Source organism: Aythya marila (assembly GCF_965140915.1).
Source record: "Aythya marila genome assembly, chromosome: 5".
NCBI lineage: Eukaryota > Metazoa > Chordata > Aves > Anseriformes > Anatidae > Aythya > Aythya marila.
Genome location: NC_139046.1, coordinates 34,468,888 through 34,488,974, shown reverse-complemented (window position 1 = coordinate 34,488,974; position 20,087 = coordinate 34,468,888). Strand labels below are relative to the sequence as shown.

Here is a 20,087-nt window from a genome sequence, read left to right as displayed (position 1 = left end):
TTACCTATAATAAAGTGCAACTTGGCTATTACTACCTTTTTAACATCTAAGCCTCTGACCCTAGATGTTTGACACGGTGAAGAGAATGAGAGAAAAATCTAGTTTGACAACAGTAGCAGCTACATCAGTCTCAGAAGCTACAAAAGGTGATGAGGTAATAATTAAAGTTCGATAGAAATCTTGTATATAATATTATTTAATGGTGTTTTGAAATAAGTACCTAATTTAATTGTTATATGAAAATACCATTGTAGGTATTACTTTATAATATATTGTCTACAAATAGCATTTAGACTCTAAGAGGATGGGAATTTGTTTTTATTTATTTATGCTTTTATCTTTGTGGTTTGATCACCTTTTCTATTATGCTGTCACTGTGCAAATACAAATACACTTAAAATGCTATCTTGTAATTTACATGAGCTAACAAGAGGCTAATATGCTATGCCTTGATCGTGTGATAAAGAAATCAAACTTAGGTCATTACTTTGTGCATCAGTCTTTACCCTCTTCCCTCAAAGTAATCTCTTAAATCCAGTGGTCAAGTGAGACAGTGGAGATCTTAAAGTTTACTGCAGCATTACCTATTTTTTTAATAATAGGCAGCTGAAGAGGAAAGAATCCGATTACCTTTAGATAGAGTGGAAAGACAGGCAAGTTTGCTCTTACACGTTGTGTCTGGCAACAGCTTGCTGCCAAACAACCTCTTGTCCAGGCATCGCATGTGTAGCTCTAAACCTATCACAACATATGCCATGTTTCTTTTTTGAGAAAGGTGTCATATGATAGTTAGAAAGGTAAGGGAATGAAACACATAAGTCGGTAACAAACCAATCTGTTAGGTCCACTACTTATAAAGCAACTTTTTGTTACTTCATTTTCTCAAAAAATAATGGCATCCTGAATGGAAACTGCATATAATATTGAATTTGTGCCTAAAGTAGTTGAATAAGAAGAATTAGGTTTCATATATTTCAATTATATCTACCTTTGTGTTCAATTTCCATGTTTCTAAAGTGTATAAATTCTTTGCTTATAATTTTTGGAAATATGATAAATGAAGAAACACTGGAAGAAGAATAGTGGTCCATTCTACAATGAAGAAGTAGTAGGGGAAAATACCGTACTCAAATACATAAAATTTTGCTATAGAAATGAAGGATCAATCTATTTGCTGTGATCTCCACAAATAGTTCAAGATTAAAGTTTCTTAAATTTCTGTAAGGGATATATGGAGTACACAGTAGGGGCTTCATTTAAAAGTTTCATTTATGGTGGGAATAACAACACCAGTAAACTTGATGTTCACTAAAGTTTCCTAAGATGTAGAAGGTAAACAAAATGGATCAGGTGTCATTGATCTTATCTTTCTGCAAGTTATGGTTCTAGTGACATCTTGCAGGTCTGTCAATCTCATTTCTTTTCTTAATGATCCTAGTCAACACTTTAAATTTAGGTTTTAATTTTTTCAGTGTTAACATGTTTCAGTGTTCAGCAATTAACTTTAAAACAAACAAAACCCAAAGTGTTATCAGTTAAGGAATTTGATGTTAGTATTATATATATGCTTATAATTGGGGAAAGATTCTTCTAATTTTTGATGTTCTCTGTTCCCTACAATTTGGTGTGTGCAGACACAGAGCACTCAGGATAAAGAGAAAGCTGAGAGGAAGAGAAAGGCAGAAGCAGCTAGGCTACATCGTCAGAAGATAATGGCTCAGATGTCTGCTCTGCAGAGGAATTTCATTGAAACCCATAAACTCCTTTATGAAAACACATCGGAGGCACAAGGGAAAGAAGATGCTATTATGGAGGAAGAAAGGTAAGAAAAAGCAGACATCCAGAGCTCTGGTGGGGAAGAGTTCATTACCTAAAATGTGATACTGCCTTATAAAAATACTTATAGTATGGTAAGATAAATTGTCATCCCAGTCAGCAAATTAGTTTCCCTTTTTTAGTTTTAAGTCCTCTGTTAAAGAATAATATTAGAAGTAGTGCATGTTTGCTGGTGTTAGAACAGTGGATTTGCTTTTTGTAGATCAGCATAAATTAAACAATAAGAACATTATTTCTTCAAATTGTAGGTACTTATTATGGAACATTTGAAAAATATCTTTAGAAGTGTAGTTGACATCGCTGTACTTGAGGAGATGACTGTCTGCCTTGTACAACAACTTAAATTTGTAAAGAATCTAATGCATATTGGCTATGGTTAAATTGCAATGAAGAAAACATGCTTCTTGTAGCTCAAGTTGCTGCTATTTCTATTCACTGTTTTTTAAAATCTGATTTCATACTGAAGATGTTTGGTTTATATTGGTGAAAAGGAAAGATAATTTGAGAGTGAATTGGTGTTTTACAGACTGGATAACTTAGTTCTGCAATATCCTGTAATTATGTATACTATAATAATGGCAAGTGAATCCTTTATTGTCATGCAGCTCATATACAATTTGGAAATGAATATTTTTCATCCTGTGCTGCTTTAGGTGGCTAGGTGTATGATAAGCTTTTCCTTTTTCCTCTGTTGAGGCTTCAAATATATAACTACATCATTGCTTGTGTTGGACAAACCACTTACCTATTATGATAAATCCTAACTTTAAAATCCTAACTTTAGTATATATTTACAGCAATTTATGATACTATGTTTGTAATGTTTATCACACACTTCATGTCTCACTCTGTTATTGTGCTGAATTTATTTGATTGGGTTTTTCATTATTAGGTAACTACTCTTAAAATTTTTAACATTTGTAAAATGTTAAATTTTAAAATTTTTACAATTGAAGGAGAGAGGACCTTTTTTTCATGAGTGGTGGATAAGGAGGGTAGTGTTGCTGTGTATGGTAAAAATAGCCAAGTGCAGAAATATCTCAATTTTATACCATAAACTTCTGTTGATGTGACTACTTCAGTGGGCAGGCAGGGTGACACAGTACAGCTGATAACTGATAACTGCTCTGATGCTCAAAGCAGCGCTTTGAGTTTTGATATGGTTTATCATTTTGTGGGAGAATAGTTTAAGGGTAGCTATGTTTATCTGTTTTAGCAGTGATACGATTTTGGTCATGTGGATTGCTTCTGTTCTAGAGATTCTTCAAAAATATGCCTAATGCAATTAAAATTTTAGTCTAATTGAGGCTGCACAAAACTAATCAGAAAAATAGAGATCTGAAAAACAGCACCAATAGGATTCATATCTCTTCTGTGAGCTTTGGTTTTTAAAACAATCTTTAAATAATTGCTGAACTTTTAAAATAAGAAATACTTTAAAATACGTGGAAGTAGTGTCACAAAACACTGAATTCAATAAAATTATAATGCATCTGTAAGATTAAAATATATTTAATTCAATCTTATTGAATACAGTTGCCTGAATGTACTGCTGTCTGAACCTATATCAATGTGATATTCAGTGTTAGATGGCTACCACTTTCTCTTTTTTTTAAAAAATAGAGCATTTTAGTGAGAATTGAAGTGTTTTTTCATCATTTTGTCATCACTTGGTTTTGCAAAGCTCTTTGGTATAACACTGGAGATGCTTGCAGCATGTTAGGATTTTAGATGCCTCAAGAGTAAGTCTGTTTCATTAGAAGAAAAAAATGATTATTTTTCATCTGTTATTGTTAATATTCTTACAGCATGTCTTCAGCAATTGATTACTCCCGAATTGCTTTGGGTCCCAAACGAGGTCCATCTGTTGCTGAGAAAGAAGTTCTGACATGTATTCTTTGTCAGGAGGAGCAGGAAGTAAAGCTGGAAAGTGCTGCTATGGTATTATCTGCCTGTGTCCAGAAATCAACTGCCTTAACTCAGAATAGAAGCAGAATTGTTGAACTCTCAGGAGGTAAGCAATTTTCTTCTAGGACACAAGCAGTTCTGTACCTAGAGCTTGTTGTCCAATGAACCTAGTTAAACTCTGTGTTCAGTCAGATGGCTAAATGGCCAGCTCTTACTTGGAACAGTTTAACATTTTTCACTTTCCTAAAATCCATGCTTTAAAAATTAAGAATGAGAAATGTATGAAAATTTATTTTTTTCCCTAGGATATCAGAAAATGCTTTAGTTATTCTCACAAGAAGATATATAAAACTTCAAGACCTAGTGGGAGCGGTCACTTTAGAGGGGGGAAAAAGAGAATATTAACAGTTCCTGTTTATTCAAGTACACCAGTAGAATTTGACAATATGGAAGAAATACATGAACATTATCAGAGGTCTGTATGGTAGTGTCAGGTGTTTTTTCATGTCCGTAAAGTAAAAACTACACTTAAAAACAATAACAAAAAAGCATAAGCAAGGATCATATAACATTGTTCAAGAATGAATATAAAGAATCATACACAACTAGAGCTGCATAATGACATATTGGAAGCAAGAAACACAAAGACCAACCAGAAATTTTTGTAAGTGACAGTTGATTAAGCATGAGAGAGATTTTGGTCAATTATTTAATAGGAAAGAAAGAAAATAAATGCAAGGAAAAGGGGACACTGACTTTTTTGCTCTTTTTAAACTTTAAAAAAAAAAAAAAAGAAAATTAGTCATAATTCAAGATCAGGTGTTCCGCTGTTGACTTTAAGAAAAGAAATAGTCTAGAACAGGATAAAAGGTATTGCAACATTATCTAGATAATTTCAGTGTATTCACCTTGTCAACTACTAAAATAATTTTGAAAGTACTCTCAGAACTTTGTCTTCAGTAGAATCTTTGATTATCTTTTAAAATGCATGGAAGATAGTTGAGATCTCAAAGGGCTAAGAAGAGCAAACAAGTATTTGTCTTAAGAAAAAAAAAATGAAACAAGGAAGTACTAAAAAGTTCTGACTTCAGAGAGCTTAGATGCCTAGAAGTATGTTGAATGATAGTAATTATTACAGGTTTATAAAAACTAGAAAGAAAAAGGGATAAGAATTGTCAGACATGGATTTGTTGAGAGAAGATCCTACTAAGTCACCCTAATTCTTTGACCAGGACAAGTGGTTTGAAGGTATGGAAAAAGCAGCTAACTTATTCTCATTTTTATTATAATTTATTTTTCCGTCCTACTTAATAACAGTCAAGTCAAATATTTAGGTGAAATCACCCTAGGGTGGATGTACAACACACCATAAAACTACAAGTGTGATTCAAGCATACTATAATATTAAATAATGATTGAAGGGGGTTCTGTCTTGTGATTACTTTAAAGTGTTGATCTGGAAAAGCTCATGAAATGCATAATGTGACTGAACTGTGAAAAAAATAAAATCTGAAGGCTTGTGTTCTGTGTATACTGTTGTTCATTTCTATTCATATTGATCAGAAGTTACGTCGCTGTTCTTTCAATATATTTTCTGTTGTGTTTTTCTAGATACAATAGATCCTCTCTTCATGCATCCTGACTTACCATGTGGAACCCACACAGGAAGCTGTGGCCATGTGATGCATGCAACCTGCTGGCAGAAGTAAGGATAGGTCTTTGCAAGGTTTTTGCAGTTTTTCATATTTATTGATCTATTTTCTGAAACATTTAATTGCACGCAGAGAACACACAATAGTAAGTGGCTATTGAATTAAGAATTCAGGCTATGTACTCATCTAAGAATGAAACATGGCACAAAAGAAGTTTTTAACCAATGAAGAAAAGCATCATTAGAAGGTATCAATCTACTTCTATGACCCAAAGAAGAATATGTAAGGAGTTACCAATTTATGCAAATAAAACTGATGGGGTAAAAATGGTCAAGAATAAGAAACCCTATCTAGTAGATGTCTTTTTAACAGTCCAATGAGGACCAGTAGGAGTCTTCCAGATGGGTATTCTACAACAACACTCCTTTGTCTCTGAAAGCTTGTTACCTGCTCACTGCTTAAAGGATGAAGCTGAGTTATGCCAGTGAGTCTTTAGATGAAAATCTGGCATTTAGACTAGAATATAAATGGTTAAATCTACCAGTGTAGAGGTTCCTCTCCAGTGGTGGACAAACTCTTAATAAAAAAAAAAAAAAAAAAAAAAAAAAAAAAAAGAATTGATACAGTAGTTAAAAGCTATACTAGATATATATTGTTTGCAGGTGCCCAGTATTTAGACAAAGGATGTTGGATTAGAATATAGCCTGAACTATTAAAAGACCAAGTTATTCAGCCTGCATAATATGGTCATCTTTGTTGCCTCTAGCTACATGCATATGATTACAGGCAGTAAAGCTAATGTTGAGCATTTTGAGTACATGTAGATTCAGCAACTCTAAAAAAGGATAAATACTGTGAAATAATACTAGAACTTAAATACCACTGAGGTGTTATAAACAGATAGAGAGTTGGGTCATGCAAGGAAGTTACTTCATGCTGTCAAATGATAAAAAACAATTTCAAGTGGCTGTTTTTTTATGCTTGTACCATTTTACTTTAAAAAGCTTGACTAAAATTCAAGTGCTTACTATTTACTTTTCTGTATGTATATTTTCATTAAAAAACAAAACACAGTACAAAATAAATAGGTACACACACTTAAAATGATATGGAATTATGTTCCTCGAGTATAATACATCTGCTCTTGGCAGATCCATCCACATCTACGTAGAATCTAAGTAGTGCAACACTGGAGCTCAGTTCCCTTGCTCTTTTTAAGAAAAGATGACTTGCTGTATGGGTAAATGGGATTAAAATGGACAACAGGCTCTTCTCATACGGGATGACACAGAAGGTTTGAGTATAGTCTTTTATTTATTACATAACAGACATTCTAACTTACTAATATTCCTCCAAATGATACCTGCCACACTGTGCAGAGTATCTGTGCAGCCTAAAAATACTGCAAACATACTCTATAAAACAGTACAAGTACAAATTAATGGAATATCTTTGTAGTTGCCATGTATGAGAAAGAAGAGTTGCTTGCAATAAAATAGTTGTTTGAATTTGGGGAAATGTATATTGTGTGTATATATATGTAATGAATAATTTCATAAATATTCTGTAATTATTAGGACTTCTGTTGATCACCTCTGTAAACAAATTTTCTCTTACTAGATAAATAAGATGCTATTTTAAATCTTAAGACGTAATACTCAAAAGCAAAAAAAATAACTAGTAATTACCTTAGTGTGAAAGTTGAATAATTTCGTATCTGTCTTATAGATCCTACATGTCCAGTCTGGGTGTTAGTACTAAATTTAATTGCTTATATTCAGGCAAGCAGATTTGAATGTTGGGTTTTGTTCCTAATAACGTCAATACCATTGAGACATTAATGAAATCAGAAGGATTACTTCATTCACTGAGGGGAGCAAAATTATGTAACAAAACCTGTAAAAAGATCATAGTTACTTCTCAGTTTCCTTTTAAGTTTAAAGTAGGTCGTGTGATACTGTAATGCAAATTACCATCTTTTCTAAAGGAAGGCTGCAGTTTTGTTGTCTAGTCATGAGACTTGGTCATTGCCACAAATTGTTGATTATTCATTCATGAAATGTTACCAGTAAGTTTTCCTAAAATTGGAATGTGTACAAATGCTATTTCAATTGTTTTCTAATGAGTTTCTTATGAAAGATATTAGATACTGTCTGTGTTTCATTGTTTTGAAGATGTGACAGAACAGTAGAAAAATTAAAGACTACTGTGTGTAAAAATTTTAATAAAATGCATTTTAAAGGATCTTAACAGCAAGAAAAAGTTACCATCATTTTGACGAAGTTGGTATACCACGCTTTTTTTGAATGAGTTCAAATACATGACCAAAGGTTTTATTTTACTTTCCTGTAATATGAAATATTTCCTGCATATGAAATAGTTATAAAAGGAAAAGACTCATTTGTTGGCATGGATAAGCACTTGTAGGTAGTAACATTTTTCATTACTTGAGCATTTGTTTTCAGGTCATGTTTGAGCCATTCCATTTTCTAGTAATCCCCTTTTCAATGTCATAGGTACTTTGAAGCCATGCAGCTGAACTTTCGACAACGTCTGCATGTTGAACAGATATTTGATTTGGAGAATGGAGAGTATCTTTGTCCACTTTGCAAATCTCTGTGCAATACTGTGATTCCTATTGTTCCGTTGCAGGCTCAAAAAATAAACAGGTGAATTTCCAGATTGCATAGCATTTAAATTTCTGTATCTCTATATATTTGTGTGTGTGTGTGTATATATATATGTATATACACAAGTGTGACCTTGGGTTGGGTTGGCTTTTCAAATTTTAGGAAGGAAAGCTCAGGCTGACCTTCCTAATTCGTATAAAAGACTGCTTATCTCATTGACTACTCACCCAAATATGCTTCCTCTCAAAATCCTTTTCTAAAGCATTTCTGGACTAAGTACTTCTGGAGTGTACACCAAAAGAGAAAATACAGCTAATAGTACAGTATAGCTAATGCTTATTTTTTGTACCATTTGCTCAAAATTTACAAAGTGTGCAAAGCTATGCAAACATAGAGTTAATGTGTTTTGATCTACGTGGATTTTGCTTTTAAAGATTATTTATAAAGATCCTTTGAGTGTTGAAGTAACAACTTCTTTGCATTTCTTTTTCTCAGTGAGGATGCAGAGGCAGTAGCTCAAATTCTGTCCCTAGCTAGGTGGCTGGAAATTATCCTCGTCAGGATATCAGGCTACAGTGTGAAAAATGCAAAAGGTTTGTTTATTATCTTCCTTTTGAAGCTTTTCTGTGGGGTATCTAATATTCCAGTGCATGTTTTAAGTAATGTCAACAGAAAACTTCAAATAAAGGGTACATTTTGCTATCAGTCAATACAGTATAAAATAGAGTTGGGGTTAAAGGCATGGCCCTTTCTGAGCTGACACCTTGATTTCAAAGTGCTCTCCAGAAAACTCACCAGTTTCCTGATTTCTATTCATTTCCTTCTCTCTTCCCTGTAGAAGAAAGTTACGTATATTTGGAGAGGACGATTGGCAATTAACACTCAAATTTAATTATTTTTTTTGCCTGACCACTTTGTAGTGAAAAGGAGAAAAATAAATTAAGAGGGCCAAAATAAAAATATTTATGATTGTTTAGGAAACAGAAGTTCCAAAGAAATGGTGCTTTACTTGTACTCCTATGGTGCAGGAAAGTTCTGTTTTTGTGGCTGCTGCTGTATTTTCCTCACCAAGGAGAGGAAAAAGTAGTAGCAAAGCACTACTTCTAATCTTCATGTGTTTGGGTGTAGAAGAAAATGTTAGGGATGATTAGAAGGCAGTCTTGCTTATGAAGTCTGTTAATTATTTTCAAAACAGTTACAAATACAAGCCTCACTTCTGTTAGACTACTATAAAAACTGTTAACAATTTATTTGAATTCTAATGTGGATCTAATTTCATCTTGTGGAAGGAGAAAAACAAAATGCTCCGGCTTTCGTCAACAAGGGATTGGGAAACTCTGCTTTAGAATTCAATTCTATCCTTAGTTTTGGAGTTCAGTCTTCGTAAGTATTACCAGAAGTTCTTTCTACACTGTATTAATTTTCCCTAAAATAGCCTAACTATGTTTCAGGATATATATTGAAGGAAAACATTGACTTTCTTGGTCTGAATGTGGCTTTACGTGTAATTTTCCTTCAGTATTCACTGAATATCAGATCTATATACAGCTAGATGGACCTCTTTTTCAAACCCAGTCTGGCAGTTCTTATTGTCTTAGTACAGAACTATGACTCTAGAATCTTCTAACCCACAATTCCAGTGATTTTCACAATTCTCTGTGCTTCTAGGCATGTTAGTTGAACTCTGTCTGCTTTAATCTTTCTGCTGTATGTCTGTTTCAGGGGTAGCTTTCACTTGTTTTCAGATGCTGTTATATCCAGGTATTTGTTTACTAGTGGATGCTAGTGATTTTTGTTTCCTCTATACAGACAAGTGGTCTTTGTATTCAATAATTCTTTCCTGAATAACCTTGATTTTGTTAGTGATTAACTTATAAGTAACAAGCATTATTAACAAATTCAGACTGAAATGATCTTGGCTTACTTTTGCAGAGCCAAATACTCAAGCAGTATCAAGGAGATGCTTATTCTGTTTGCAACCACCATTTACAGAGTTGGACTAAAAGTTGCTCCAAATGAAACTGATCATCGAATCCCTATGATGACCTGGAGCACATGTGCTTTTACCATCCAGTGTATAGGTAAAGTGTAATTTGAGTTTGCTCCTTTTTGTGACTCAAAGCTCTTAAGATTGTTTGAGTTGTAAAATTGTATACAATCTGATAGTATAAATAATAATGATAGTTCTATATAAATAAGAACGACATGTAATAGATTAATGATATTTATTGTATGTAATTACATGGATAATAACATGATACACTTTAATCCAGTGTAAGTAATAGGATGTTTTTGTTAGGTGGTAGTTCATAAAATATCTGATTAACGTATGTAGTACCAACATTTGTGAGCTTTAACCTGTGAGAACTGGGAGCGATCGTGTTCCGTGTTACTAACTGCATCATTAAGTATATTTGAATATCTCAAGGCTGACAAAGATCTTAGATGTGCATGCATTTTCTGCGCAGTGAAATATCTAACAACTATGAAACAGCGCTTCCTCTTTTTGGTTTTCTTCAAAAAAAACCCAAAACCTTCTTAACACTTTTGAATATTTTGAATTATCCTTGAATCAACTACACAGTAGGGTTCATTATTTTCTTTTGTCTTTATTCTTAAAGAATTCTCATACAATTTGTAGAAGAAATGTGGTCTTTAATATTCTGAAGTTGCTAACTATACATGTGGTGGAAAAAAAAAAAATGTCTTATTCATATGAATTACCATTCCTTTAAATCCATAGTTAGGAAGATCTGAAAACTAACTTCTTTTTTAAAAGCCTAGCACAGTCATTTATGTGGCAAGCCAATTTAAGCTGGATTTTTTCAAGAAAAATCTAAGGGAGTTACTTATCAGAATTATGCTAAGCTTTAAAAAGAAAGATGTATACTAAGAAGAAAAATTATCTTGCAGTAGGTTAACATGTGTGAGACAAACAGAAATTTTATATTAATTCCTGTAGAAAAAAGCAACTTATTTTTTTTTCTGTGTTTTAATTTTAAGAAAACCTCTTGGAAACAGAGGGCAAGCCTTTATTTGGATCTCTACAAAATAGACAGGTATGAGCAAGTAGATATACAATACATTTACACATATGTTGTTGAAACTGCTGACATCAAGATCATTCTCTGTTGAGAGCTATCTGAAAATACTACAGATTTAGTTTAGATTGATAACATAAAAAACATACTAGACAACATGCTTCTACTTCATATTTAATTCACTTATCAAGATGTTTTCTATTTGTAGGGGTATGTTCTTACTGATTTATTTCATTATTATCTCTTCCTGTCCAACTGTTTTTTCTTGTGCTCTAGCACAGTGGCCTTAAAGCATTAGTGCAGTTTGCAGCTGCTCAGAGAACAACATCACCACAAGTCCTGATTCAGAAACATCTGATTCGTCTTCTAGGAGGTATTGTATTCCTTGTGTTTCCTATCTTTTGTGTCGCAGAAGTTTCTGTTATAAGATGGTGCATGCTATTAATACACCATAGAAGGAAAGGACTGACTACTGACAACAATGCTAACTTCAATTTCACTTATGTTCCCTTGCATTACCGAGTTTTGCTTGAATTAAAGTAAATGATAGCTCTGACCCAGCTCTGTGTTGCTGAAGTCGACAAAAAAGTTTAAGATACCTGGATTTCAGGTAGAACTGGGTTGAGACGCATACCTATCCTCCATGTTTCTTGCTAATCTGTTTAATGTGGTGGCCTTTGTGAATCCCATTATCTGACGTGCCTTGTATTGGACAGGATGCTTAGGTGTGGTACAGGTTTTGGGATTCTGCTGAATTGCCTTAACATGGTGTTAAGGGTGAGACGAAGAAATAAATGAGAGATTTTTATCTCAGAATTTTGAAGAGATTGTCATGAAAATCTTGAGCTGCTTGGGCACGTGGAAGTTGCTAAATAGATGCAGTCAAATAAGTGATAAGCAGTGAAATAGCTAGATACTCTTATCATTGCAGAGGCTTAGCCTCTTTTTGATGAAAACACAAGTGATTCAGGCTCTGACACCAGATTCTGATATTGCGGTTTGGTCTGAAAGAGGAAAGCGCATAACAAATATGTAATTAATATATTTATTTTGTAGTTCTTCTACCAAACTTTAAAATGGAAGACACTCCATCCCTCTTAGAAGTAGATATGTTCCACGTTTTGGTAAGTAGGTTTATGTTATTCTTCATATTAATACACTTTTTTAGAGTTTAGATTTCTGTGTAATTTTACTATTTCATTTACAAATGAAATGTAACCATATAGTGGGAATGTAAGTTATAATAATTCATATTACCCATGTAATTATTACCAAATTTTTGTTACTTTGATATTTACTTCTTCCCTTTCACTGTAGGTGGGAGTTGTGTTATCATTTCCATCTTTATACTGGGAGGATGCTGTAGACTTGCAACCTTCATCAATTAGTTCAGCCTATAACCACCTCTACCTCTTCCATCTGACTACGCTAGCACACATAACACAAATCGTTATCTCTTCAGCAAAAGGTAGGGGTGTATTTGGGTTGTATTATTTTAGCATTTTACAAAATTTCTTAATAGATAAACATATTGATAGCAACCACTGGTGTCTTCCAAGTATGAACTTTTTCAGAATAGATGACATTTAGTCCTAGGTAGAAATAACTTCTTGGTTAAAAAAAGTAGCTCTATCATTTTCAGAGCATTTTATTATATCATTTGTGTGTTTTGCAGAAGAAAACAAAATACTTACACATTAGTGCTTGATCAAGTCAGTCGTGTAGGCAGCTTCCTATACCCTTTGCTCCTTGTAGAAGAAACAAAGCACTACCCCGGGAGCAGCAGTCTGAGCTGCACATTGAGAACTAGCATGGATTTTGGAAATATACGTTCCTTTACCCTTCAACCTATTTAATACCCACATCCAAAGTATGCAATCTTCTATACTAATAAAGAGGAATTTCACTTTTCTCTGTATTTCATATTACTGTTAAATACTGTCGGTAACCTACAGTTAGTCCTAGCTACAATTTCCCTTTTTCTTGAACGTGACAGGACAAAAAAAAGAAAGCAAAAAATGAAACAATTTCCTGTAACTTAATCCATATAGGACAATAACTTCAGAAGATCATGGGAAGGAAGCAGTGTTTACATGGGGCTGAGCAGAGGGGCACTAATCAATATTATTCTTTATAGCATGCAGTTTTAGGAGAACGCTTCTTAGCTTAAAAACAACAAAAAAGAATTAAGCAAAATAAAGTGGAAACATTTCTGTAATACAATTGAAAAAAAAGAGGTCAGATTATATAAAATGAGATGTGTGTCACAAATGAAGTGTGTTTACAGTGTGATTTATCTTTGTGCAGAATCCCCTACAGCTCGATCACATGACAACAGTGAAGAGGCATGTTCTGCTCAGTCTTTCTGTAGAGAGGTTTGCCAGTACACTAGTGGGTAAGTAGCAGTTCAGTTATAGTATTGTGTTTTCTAGAAACACCCTAGGCAATAACTTGTAAGCAACAGAGAAAATTCTTAGTCTTAAGTTTGAAAAATTACCTACGTTCATTCTGGAGGGCAATGCAATCACAAACTGTGTAAGGTAAAGTAGGGGGAGGTTATTTTTTTGGCTTTGAATTTTTTAGATTTCTGTTATAGATTTTCCTTCCAAGCAGAAGAAAATAATTCTACTATAAAAGGAAAGGTGAATAGCGTACAGCTAAACAAAATTGCTTATTTGCTTGAGCATTAGTGCCTTTCCTACCAGACCTTCTATGGTTATAGCTACAGGCTCTTGAGTGGTTTGTTATCTAGATGACAAAATAAGCTAGAAAATGTGGATGCACCCTCTACAAATTCTGCTTTGATTTATTTTTGTGGAATCAGGGTATGTTTTGGGATGGAAGGAATGCTAAAGATGATCTAATTGCAACCCCCAAAGGCTAGTTGCAAAAATGTTTTTATAGGATTGACAATGCTGTCACATGTCTAAAAGTTTAAGTTTAAATTTAAAATTTGGTATTTAAGTAATAGGAGTAATTTTTCACATGCACGATAGTTGCTGTGCATTTTGGAAAGTCAGGTTACCAAATACGGAATTAATTACTGCAGATATTTCTCATTTGTGTATTACAGTTGCTTTAGTCAGGATATTCCAGGCTGGCTTGTATGGGATTGTGTTAAAAAAGGCATCATGCCTTACCTTCGTTGTGCTGCTTTATTTTTTCATTATTTGCTGGGAGTGTCTCCGCCTGAGGAGCTACAACAAGGTAAATATGAGAAAGCAAATGTATCTATATCCTGAAGTTGTTTACTCTTTTCCTGGAGTAATGGGGTTTTAAAATGTTCATGATAACAACAGCTAATACGTTAAGACTTGGAAAGAAAAGAAAATACTTATTTGTATAGGAAGGGACAGGTATGAGAAGTTTGGTGGTCTAAACCTCTTTTTTTTTTTTTTTTTTTTTTTTTCATGGAAAAGAGCTAATTCTGAGTGTGTACAAATACATGAATTATCAATGATGTATAGGTAGTATTTGTGGATACAAAGACAGTAAGGGTCATTTATCTGAGAAATAGCCTGGAGTATATTAGAAAAGAAAACCTTGTGCAGTTGCTAATGTTGGTAAATATTAAGACAAATGTAGCAAAATAAAGCCTTGTAGAAATAAAGCATGTTGTAGAGCTTTAATGTCTTCCTTAAAGAATTCTAACTCATTATAGATACTAAAACAAAAACTTTTTTTTTTTGGTCAAAATGTAGGGAAAAACAGAATCATCAACTGCTTGGAAAGGATGACCCAAACTGTTATAAACAACTGAGACTCAATGTAGTCTTAATTTATATAAACTGAACTAAATTTGAGTTTGATTAGGATATGCAAGTTAAAATCTCTGCACTTTGGGATATGATCTCGTCATTACTGTCAGTCTGGAACTTTGATTCTGTAGGAAGGATTCTCTCTGGTGAAGCCACAGTTCCATTTTCTGCAGCTAAGAGCCAATAAATGACCACTCAGCAAACTATTAACCTTGCACAACTTTGTGTGTGTTAGCATTGACTTGATCATAGCAAAATTAAATATCATTGCAGGCCCAAAGTATAGTGAAAAGATAAAATATGATAAAGAGGGAAATCTGCTGTACCAACATCTTATATATATTACGCAGTGAAATGGAGTTTAAGCAAGGAATTCTGTTTTAATTATGACTTATTCAAGACTTAATATAATAATGATCAATTTATTAACAAACGTAAAGCAGATATTCAGGCCCTGATTAAGTCAATGGAGTATCAGACAATTATACTGTCTAAGGAGCTATGTTCTGGCTGGGAGATGGGTATTCAATGGAAGAAGAATCACAAGAACTGTAGTTTGAGTGAAGTATTCAGCAGTGTGGAAACATTTTAACAATTGCTCATGTATTTTTTCTCTTGCAGTTTCTGAAGAAGGGCAGTTCAAGGCACTTTGTAGTTACCTTTCTCTACCCACCAATTTATTTCTGCTCTTCCAGGAATACTGGGACACTGTAAATCCACTGCTTCAAAGGTACTAATTGAGAATGGGCAGGCCATGTTTCTGCAGTGTAATGGCTTTGTGGGAATCAGGTCAAATTTCTTAATAATCGGGCTCAAGTTCATATTAGAGTTGTAAATGTTTGTTTGATGTGCATCGGTATACTGAATTTTTGAAAGTACTTAAACATAAAACATTATACATTCTCTAGTAATTTAAACATTAAATTACCATAGACTATAGAACTACTGCTTGCAGACATGAGTGAAATTGGTTCATGCACAGAGAAGTTATCATAAATCTTTACGTGTTTGGTGTACCATTTGCTGGCTTTTGGTCCATTTTTGTCAATAGCAAAACTGCTGATTACATGACCTATGAAAGGAAATTTTATAGCCTTCCATATGAGGTTTTGTACTTTGTCATCTTTGAATTTCCAAAATAAACTGATGACCATAGAAATTATCTTAATGGTTAAAAGGTGCAATTTTAGTATGTACATTGCAATCTGACAGTAAGGAGATAATTGCTAAAATTCTATATTCAGAAACCCAAGTTAAAATAAACAAACAACTACCCACCACCCCCCAGCCTTCATCTCTGAGAAAAATAGAATAATCCTGCTTTATTGTTTTGGAAAATGTCTTCATGTATTTACTCTGACTGTTTTAGCACATGGTAACATTAATTATTATTCTTGGTTCTTGTCAGAATTCTCTGGCTTACATTAGCTTTTTGGGTTTTTGCCTCTGTTCTGCTTTGTTACCTAGCTTCCCTCAATTAGCTGCCTTAAATAGCTTCCTACGTAGAAGTTTGCTATAATTGCATTTGTAGTGTGTACAAGTAATTATAAATTAATAGCATGTTAGCAAGTGTATTATTAAATAAGTTTGTCTTAAGTTCCTACATGTCTGCACAAAAACATCACAGATCTTGTAAGGGAGCACAGATCTCTTGCAGGTTCTTGTGAAAGTTAGAAAGAGATTGCTAGAGGCAGGGCTAACGAATGCATCAGTGTTCCCAGCCAAAACCAGGTTTTGAGTGAGAAACCACCTATTTTATGTAATACTAACAGTTGTCAAGCTGTCGTGTGATTTCCCCTATATTTTCTGAAGGAGTCTTATTTCAGAAGACTAAGCTGAACAGTTGTTGAGAAGTGTGCTAGATGACGATTACTAGATTGACCATCTCTTACAGTTCTCTTTGCTTTCTCATGCTTTATAGAAATAATATATTTTAGCTACCAATTCCTCTGTTTCATAACTTGCCAACTTCTATTTTTTTGTTAGATTTGTTTGGCCATTCTAAGCAAGAATACTAAAAAAATCTCTAAATAATGCATTGTAAAATAGTCATTGGGTGATGGTTATTAAATAAAATATACTGACTACTAAGAAAACATTTGATATTATATTGTATATTCCAAGAGGAGCTATGTACTGTAGCCCATGTTTACTTCATGAGAACTCTGCTATGTCAATACATCAATAAGTACTACTTGCATTTGTAACTCAACTGAGCTTTAATACACAAGGAAATACTGATCATTTTAAGCATTGTGTTTTTCATGTAGTTTTTTTCTTTTGCAAGCAAACTTAAAATATTACTTTTCTGAAGCAAAACTGCAATGAGCAGCAGGTTTTCCTTGCAAAGTTTAAGCTAAACTATCGACATGTTATCTATGCTCTGTTCTTCGTAGTTTAGTTTATGGATACTAAAGTTGTATTATTATCATGCACTGTTTTCTACAAATGTTTGTTTGAAATAGGTGGTGTGCTGACCCAGTGGTGCTAAGTTGTTTGAAGGGGAAAAGCATTGCAATAAGGTTAGTGGTTTTTTTCTTCCTTTGTTTTTGACTTAAAACTGTTCAAAGAATTAAGTGCTTGTTTGTGAGCAAGTTAGCAGTGCTTCTGTTCTTTCTCATGCTGTGCTACCAAAAGTCATTTCTCTTTAAGTGGCTTTATATTATTCCTCACACTGTGAATTTTCATCAACAATGTACAGCATTCTGTTAACTAAGTTATATAGCTTTCTCTAACGAAAAAGAAAAGCTAACTGAAACTTGAAATTTCTTTGTATATATATGTGTTAAATATGCAATTTAATTTTGTCATCTTTGCTGAAATTGCTGGAATGTAGAAATGGTGAAGCTCCTATGTGAAGACTCTCACTTGGGCTTCTAGCACTGAAGAGCTGTTCTGGAACTCCAGAATTTTGCAGCATGGACCAAAAGCTTAACAGGATAATGGTTTATAGCTGTTGATTATTTTTTTTTTTTTTGCTGTGATAATTTTTCTTGTAATCTTTTTTTACTTACACAGATATCCTAGGAAAAGAAATAGTTTAATAGAGCTTCCTGAAGACTATAGCTGCCTTCTGAATCAAGCATCTCAGTTTAGGTAAGATTTGCTTTATTTAATCGTCTTGCTGGGAGTTTTGTCATTTTGATGTTTGTGTAGTTACTGTAACTGCTGTTAGAACTGTATATAGAAATGATTTTGTGGAAATGAAGGCAGTGTTATGGTTATACTGGTCCATACTGTAACAAGTGTTTTAAGTCTGCTGTACAACAGCTTGCTAAATGAAGTCCCTTGTGTTTGGTAGAGTAACACATCAAATTATTGTACCTTAATCTGCTGATCATTTTTCACCAGTGCAATGTAGGTTTGATTTGGCCCATAAACCTGAAAAGTATCATTGCACTAGACACAAGAAGCCCAGCAGGTTGACACTGTTTTATGCCAGGAAGACTGGATCAGGATAATTCAGATGAGGAGGGACTTAGCAGATCATCTAGTCCAACGTCCTGCTTGTAGGAGATATTTTGCAGCTGAAATCTTTGAAGCAATGTAAAAACAGAGCCAGAGAAAGCAGATATGTGAAACATGGTTATGACATAGTATATGTCTTACGTGTGACTTTTTTTAGGAACATTATTGATTGTTAGCTTTTCATTGGAAGAAAAATTCCTGAATTAACATTCTGGTTATGCTTTCTCTAGATGCCCACGGTCTTCTGATGATGAACAAAAACATCCAGTATTATGTTTGTTCTGTGGGGCTATGTTGTGTTCCCAGAATACTTGCTGTCAAGAGCTTGTGAATGGGGAGGAGTTGGGAGCCTGTACGTCTCATGCTCTTCAATGTGGAGCTGGAGTCTGTATGTTTCTCAAGTAAGTAGCTAGCCAGAATTTAACTTATTAACGAATAAAAGGAAATATTTGAAGGTAAAAAACCACAACCATGTCAAAGCACTTGACTTGTCTGAGGTGAAAAAACATTGCTTTGATGTAAAATGCAGCATACCAAAAAGTTATACCGCTGCTGGGAGTTGTTGTGTGTTCTCTAGGTTCTGAGTCAGATCATATACTTTATAGAATGAATATACAGTTCCAGGTATAAAACCAGTATGCCTGTTTTCCAGGTGATGTGTCTAGTTTATCCTGCATGGCTTAGTTGGGCTAGAATTTTCCAAGTATATTGGAATTGCACATACCATTCCCTTAAACTGGGATTTTCAAATGAACTGTTCTATGAATTTAGTATCTAGAGATTATTTTCTGTGATTAAAACCAGTCTATTTTTAATACATATTTTTCTTTTTACTACTTAATGTGAAAGAAAGAACTGATCTTTATCTAGTTACTTTGTTCTTAGTTCACAAAATGGTTGAATTTCTACTTCAGCATAGGATTAGTTTCAAGTATATCAGGAGCTATGTGGAGCTTCTGTGTGTTTAGAAGATTATGTATTGTAAAGTTTTTAATAATGAGATTAAATGGAAACTGGGGACTTAGAATCAGAAGATCATAATTATGGTATTATCTTCCACAGGAAATAACTGTAATTTGTGCCTGTTCTTTAAGGCTGTGTAAGTTTAAATTACACTGTAAACACAGGCTCAAAGTTCTAGGATTGATATTTTTTTCAGCAGTCTTTATCTGTCAAGCCTACTTTACTCTTCTCTTGATTGAGGTGTCAGAGGCAAAACATCTGGGACTCTTACTTTTTACTTATTTTTCTCCACACTTTAAGGAGCCTCAATAGGAATAGCGATCCAGAGGCCTGTAAGTTGGCAAAACCAGAATATCTTTGTAGCTTGAGCTTAGTATTGTCCTTCACAATGTAATCAGAGTTACTGTAAATTGACTTTTTTCTCATTCTATTACTTATGAAATATAGGCTTGTGCACACATACAGCTGTAAATGGAGGGAAGTACATTCTTAAGACTGGCAGGCTAATCAGCTGAATAGTGTTTGGTATGTTTCTTGTGTGACTCATGGCTGCTTAAGATAACCACAGAAGTGACTGTAACAAGAAAATTCAAGTAGGGTCATGAAGTAGCTAAGCACCCAAGCCCAAAGTAGGTGTATTTAGGTACATACCTGCTGTAAACTCTGAAGTTTTCCATAGCATCTGGAATTGCTAGCACAGGCAAATCACTGTAATGGGATATTTGTTTTGGACTGAAGTTGTTTTGTGCCTCGGAGGGTCGATGAATCCTTTGTGGACCTAGACCAGAGCAATGCAGTGTTCAAAATGGAATGCATGCCTTTGGGATATCC

The 20,087-nt window shown here is 33.9% G+C and overlaps 1 protein-coding gene across 2 annotated transcripts in view; it reads left to right on the top strand.

Moving 5' to 3' along the window:
- The window catches only part of UBR1 (ubiquitin protein ligase E3 component n-recognin 1), a 61,742-nt gene that overhangs the window by 37,651 nt on the left and 4,004 nt on the right, over nucleotides 1-20,087 (top strand). For both annotated transcript variants that reach the window (XM_082762174.1, XM_082762175.1), the window contains exons 28-45: nucleotides 65-154; nucleotides 1,635-1,822; nucleotides 3,645-3,850; nucleotides 5,356-5,449; nucleotides 7,913-8,065; nucleotides 8,522-8,619; nucleotides 9,316-9,409; nucleotides 9,959-10,107; nucleotides 11,030-11,085; nucleotides 11,344-11,440; nucleotides 12,124-12,191; nucleotides 12,385-12,535; nucleotides 13,375-13,462; nucleotides 14,141-14,274; nucleotides 15,447-15,555; nucleotides 17,291-17,347; nucleotides 17,844-17,921; nucleotides 18,524-18,694. In XM_082762174.1, the coding sequence (XP_082618300.1) occupies nucleotides 65-154; nucleotides 1,635-1,822; nucleotides 3,645-3,850; nucleotides 5,356-5,449; nucleotides 7,913-8,065; nucleotides 8,522-8,619; nucleotides 9,316-9,409; nucleotides 9,959-10,107; nucleotides 11,030-11,085; nucleotides 11,344-11,440; nucleotides 12,124-12,191; nucleotides 12,385-12,535; nucleotides 13,375-13,462; nucleotides 14,141-14,274; nucleotides 15,447-15,555; nucleotides 17,291-17,347; nucleotides 17,844-17,921; nucleotides 18,524-18,694 (2,081 nt within the window). The remainder of the gene's footprint in view (nucleotides 1-64; nucleotides 155-1,634; nucleotides 1,823-3,644; nucleotides 3,851-5,355; nucleotides 5,450-7,912; nucleotides 8,066-8,521; nucleotides 8,620-9,315; nucleotides 9,410-9,958; nucleotides 10,108-11,029; nucleotides 11,086-11,343; nucleotides 11,441-12,123; nucleotides 12,192-12,384; nucleotides 12,536-13,374; nucleotides 13,463-14,140; nucleotides 14,275-15,446; nucleotides 15,556-17,290; nucleotides 17,348-17,843; nucleotides 17,922-18,523; nucleotides 18,695-20,087) is intronic.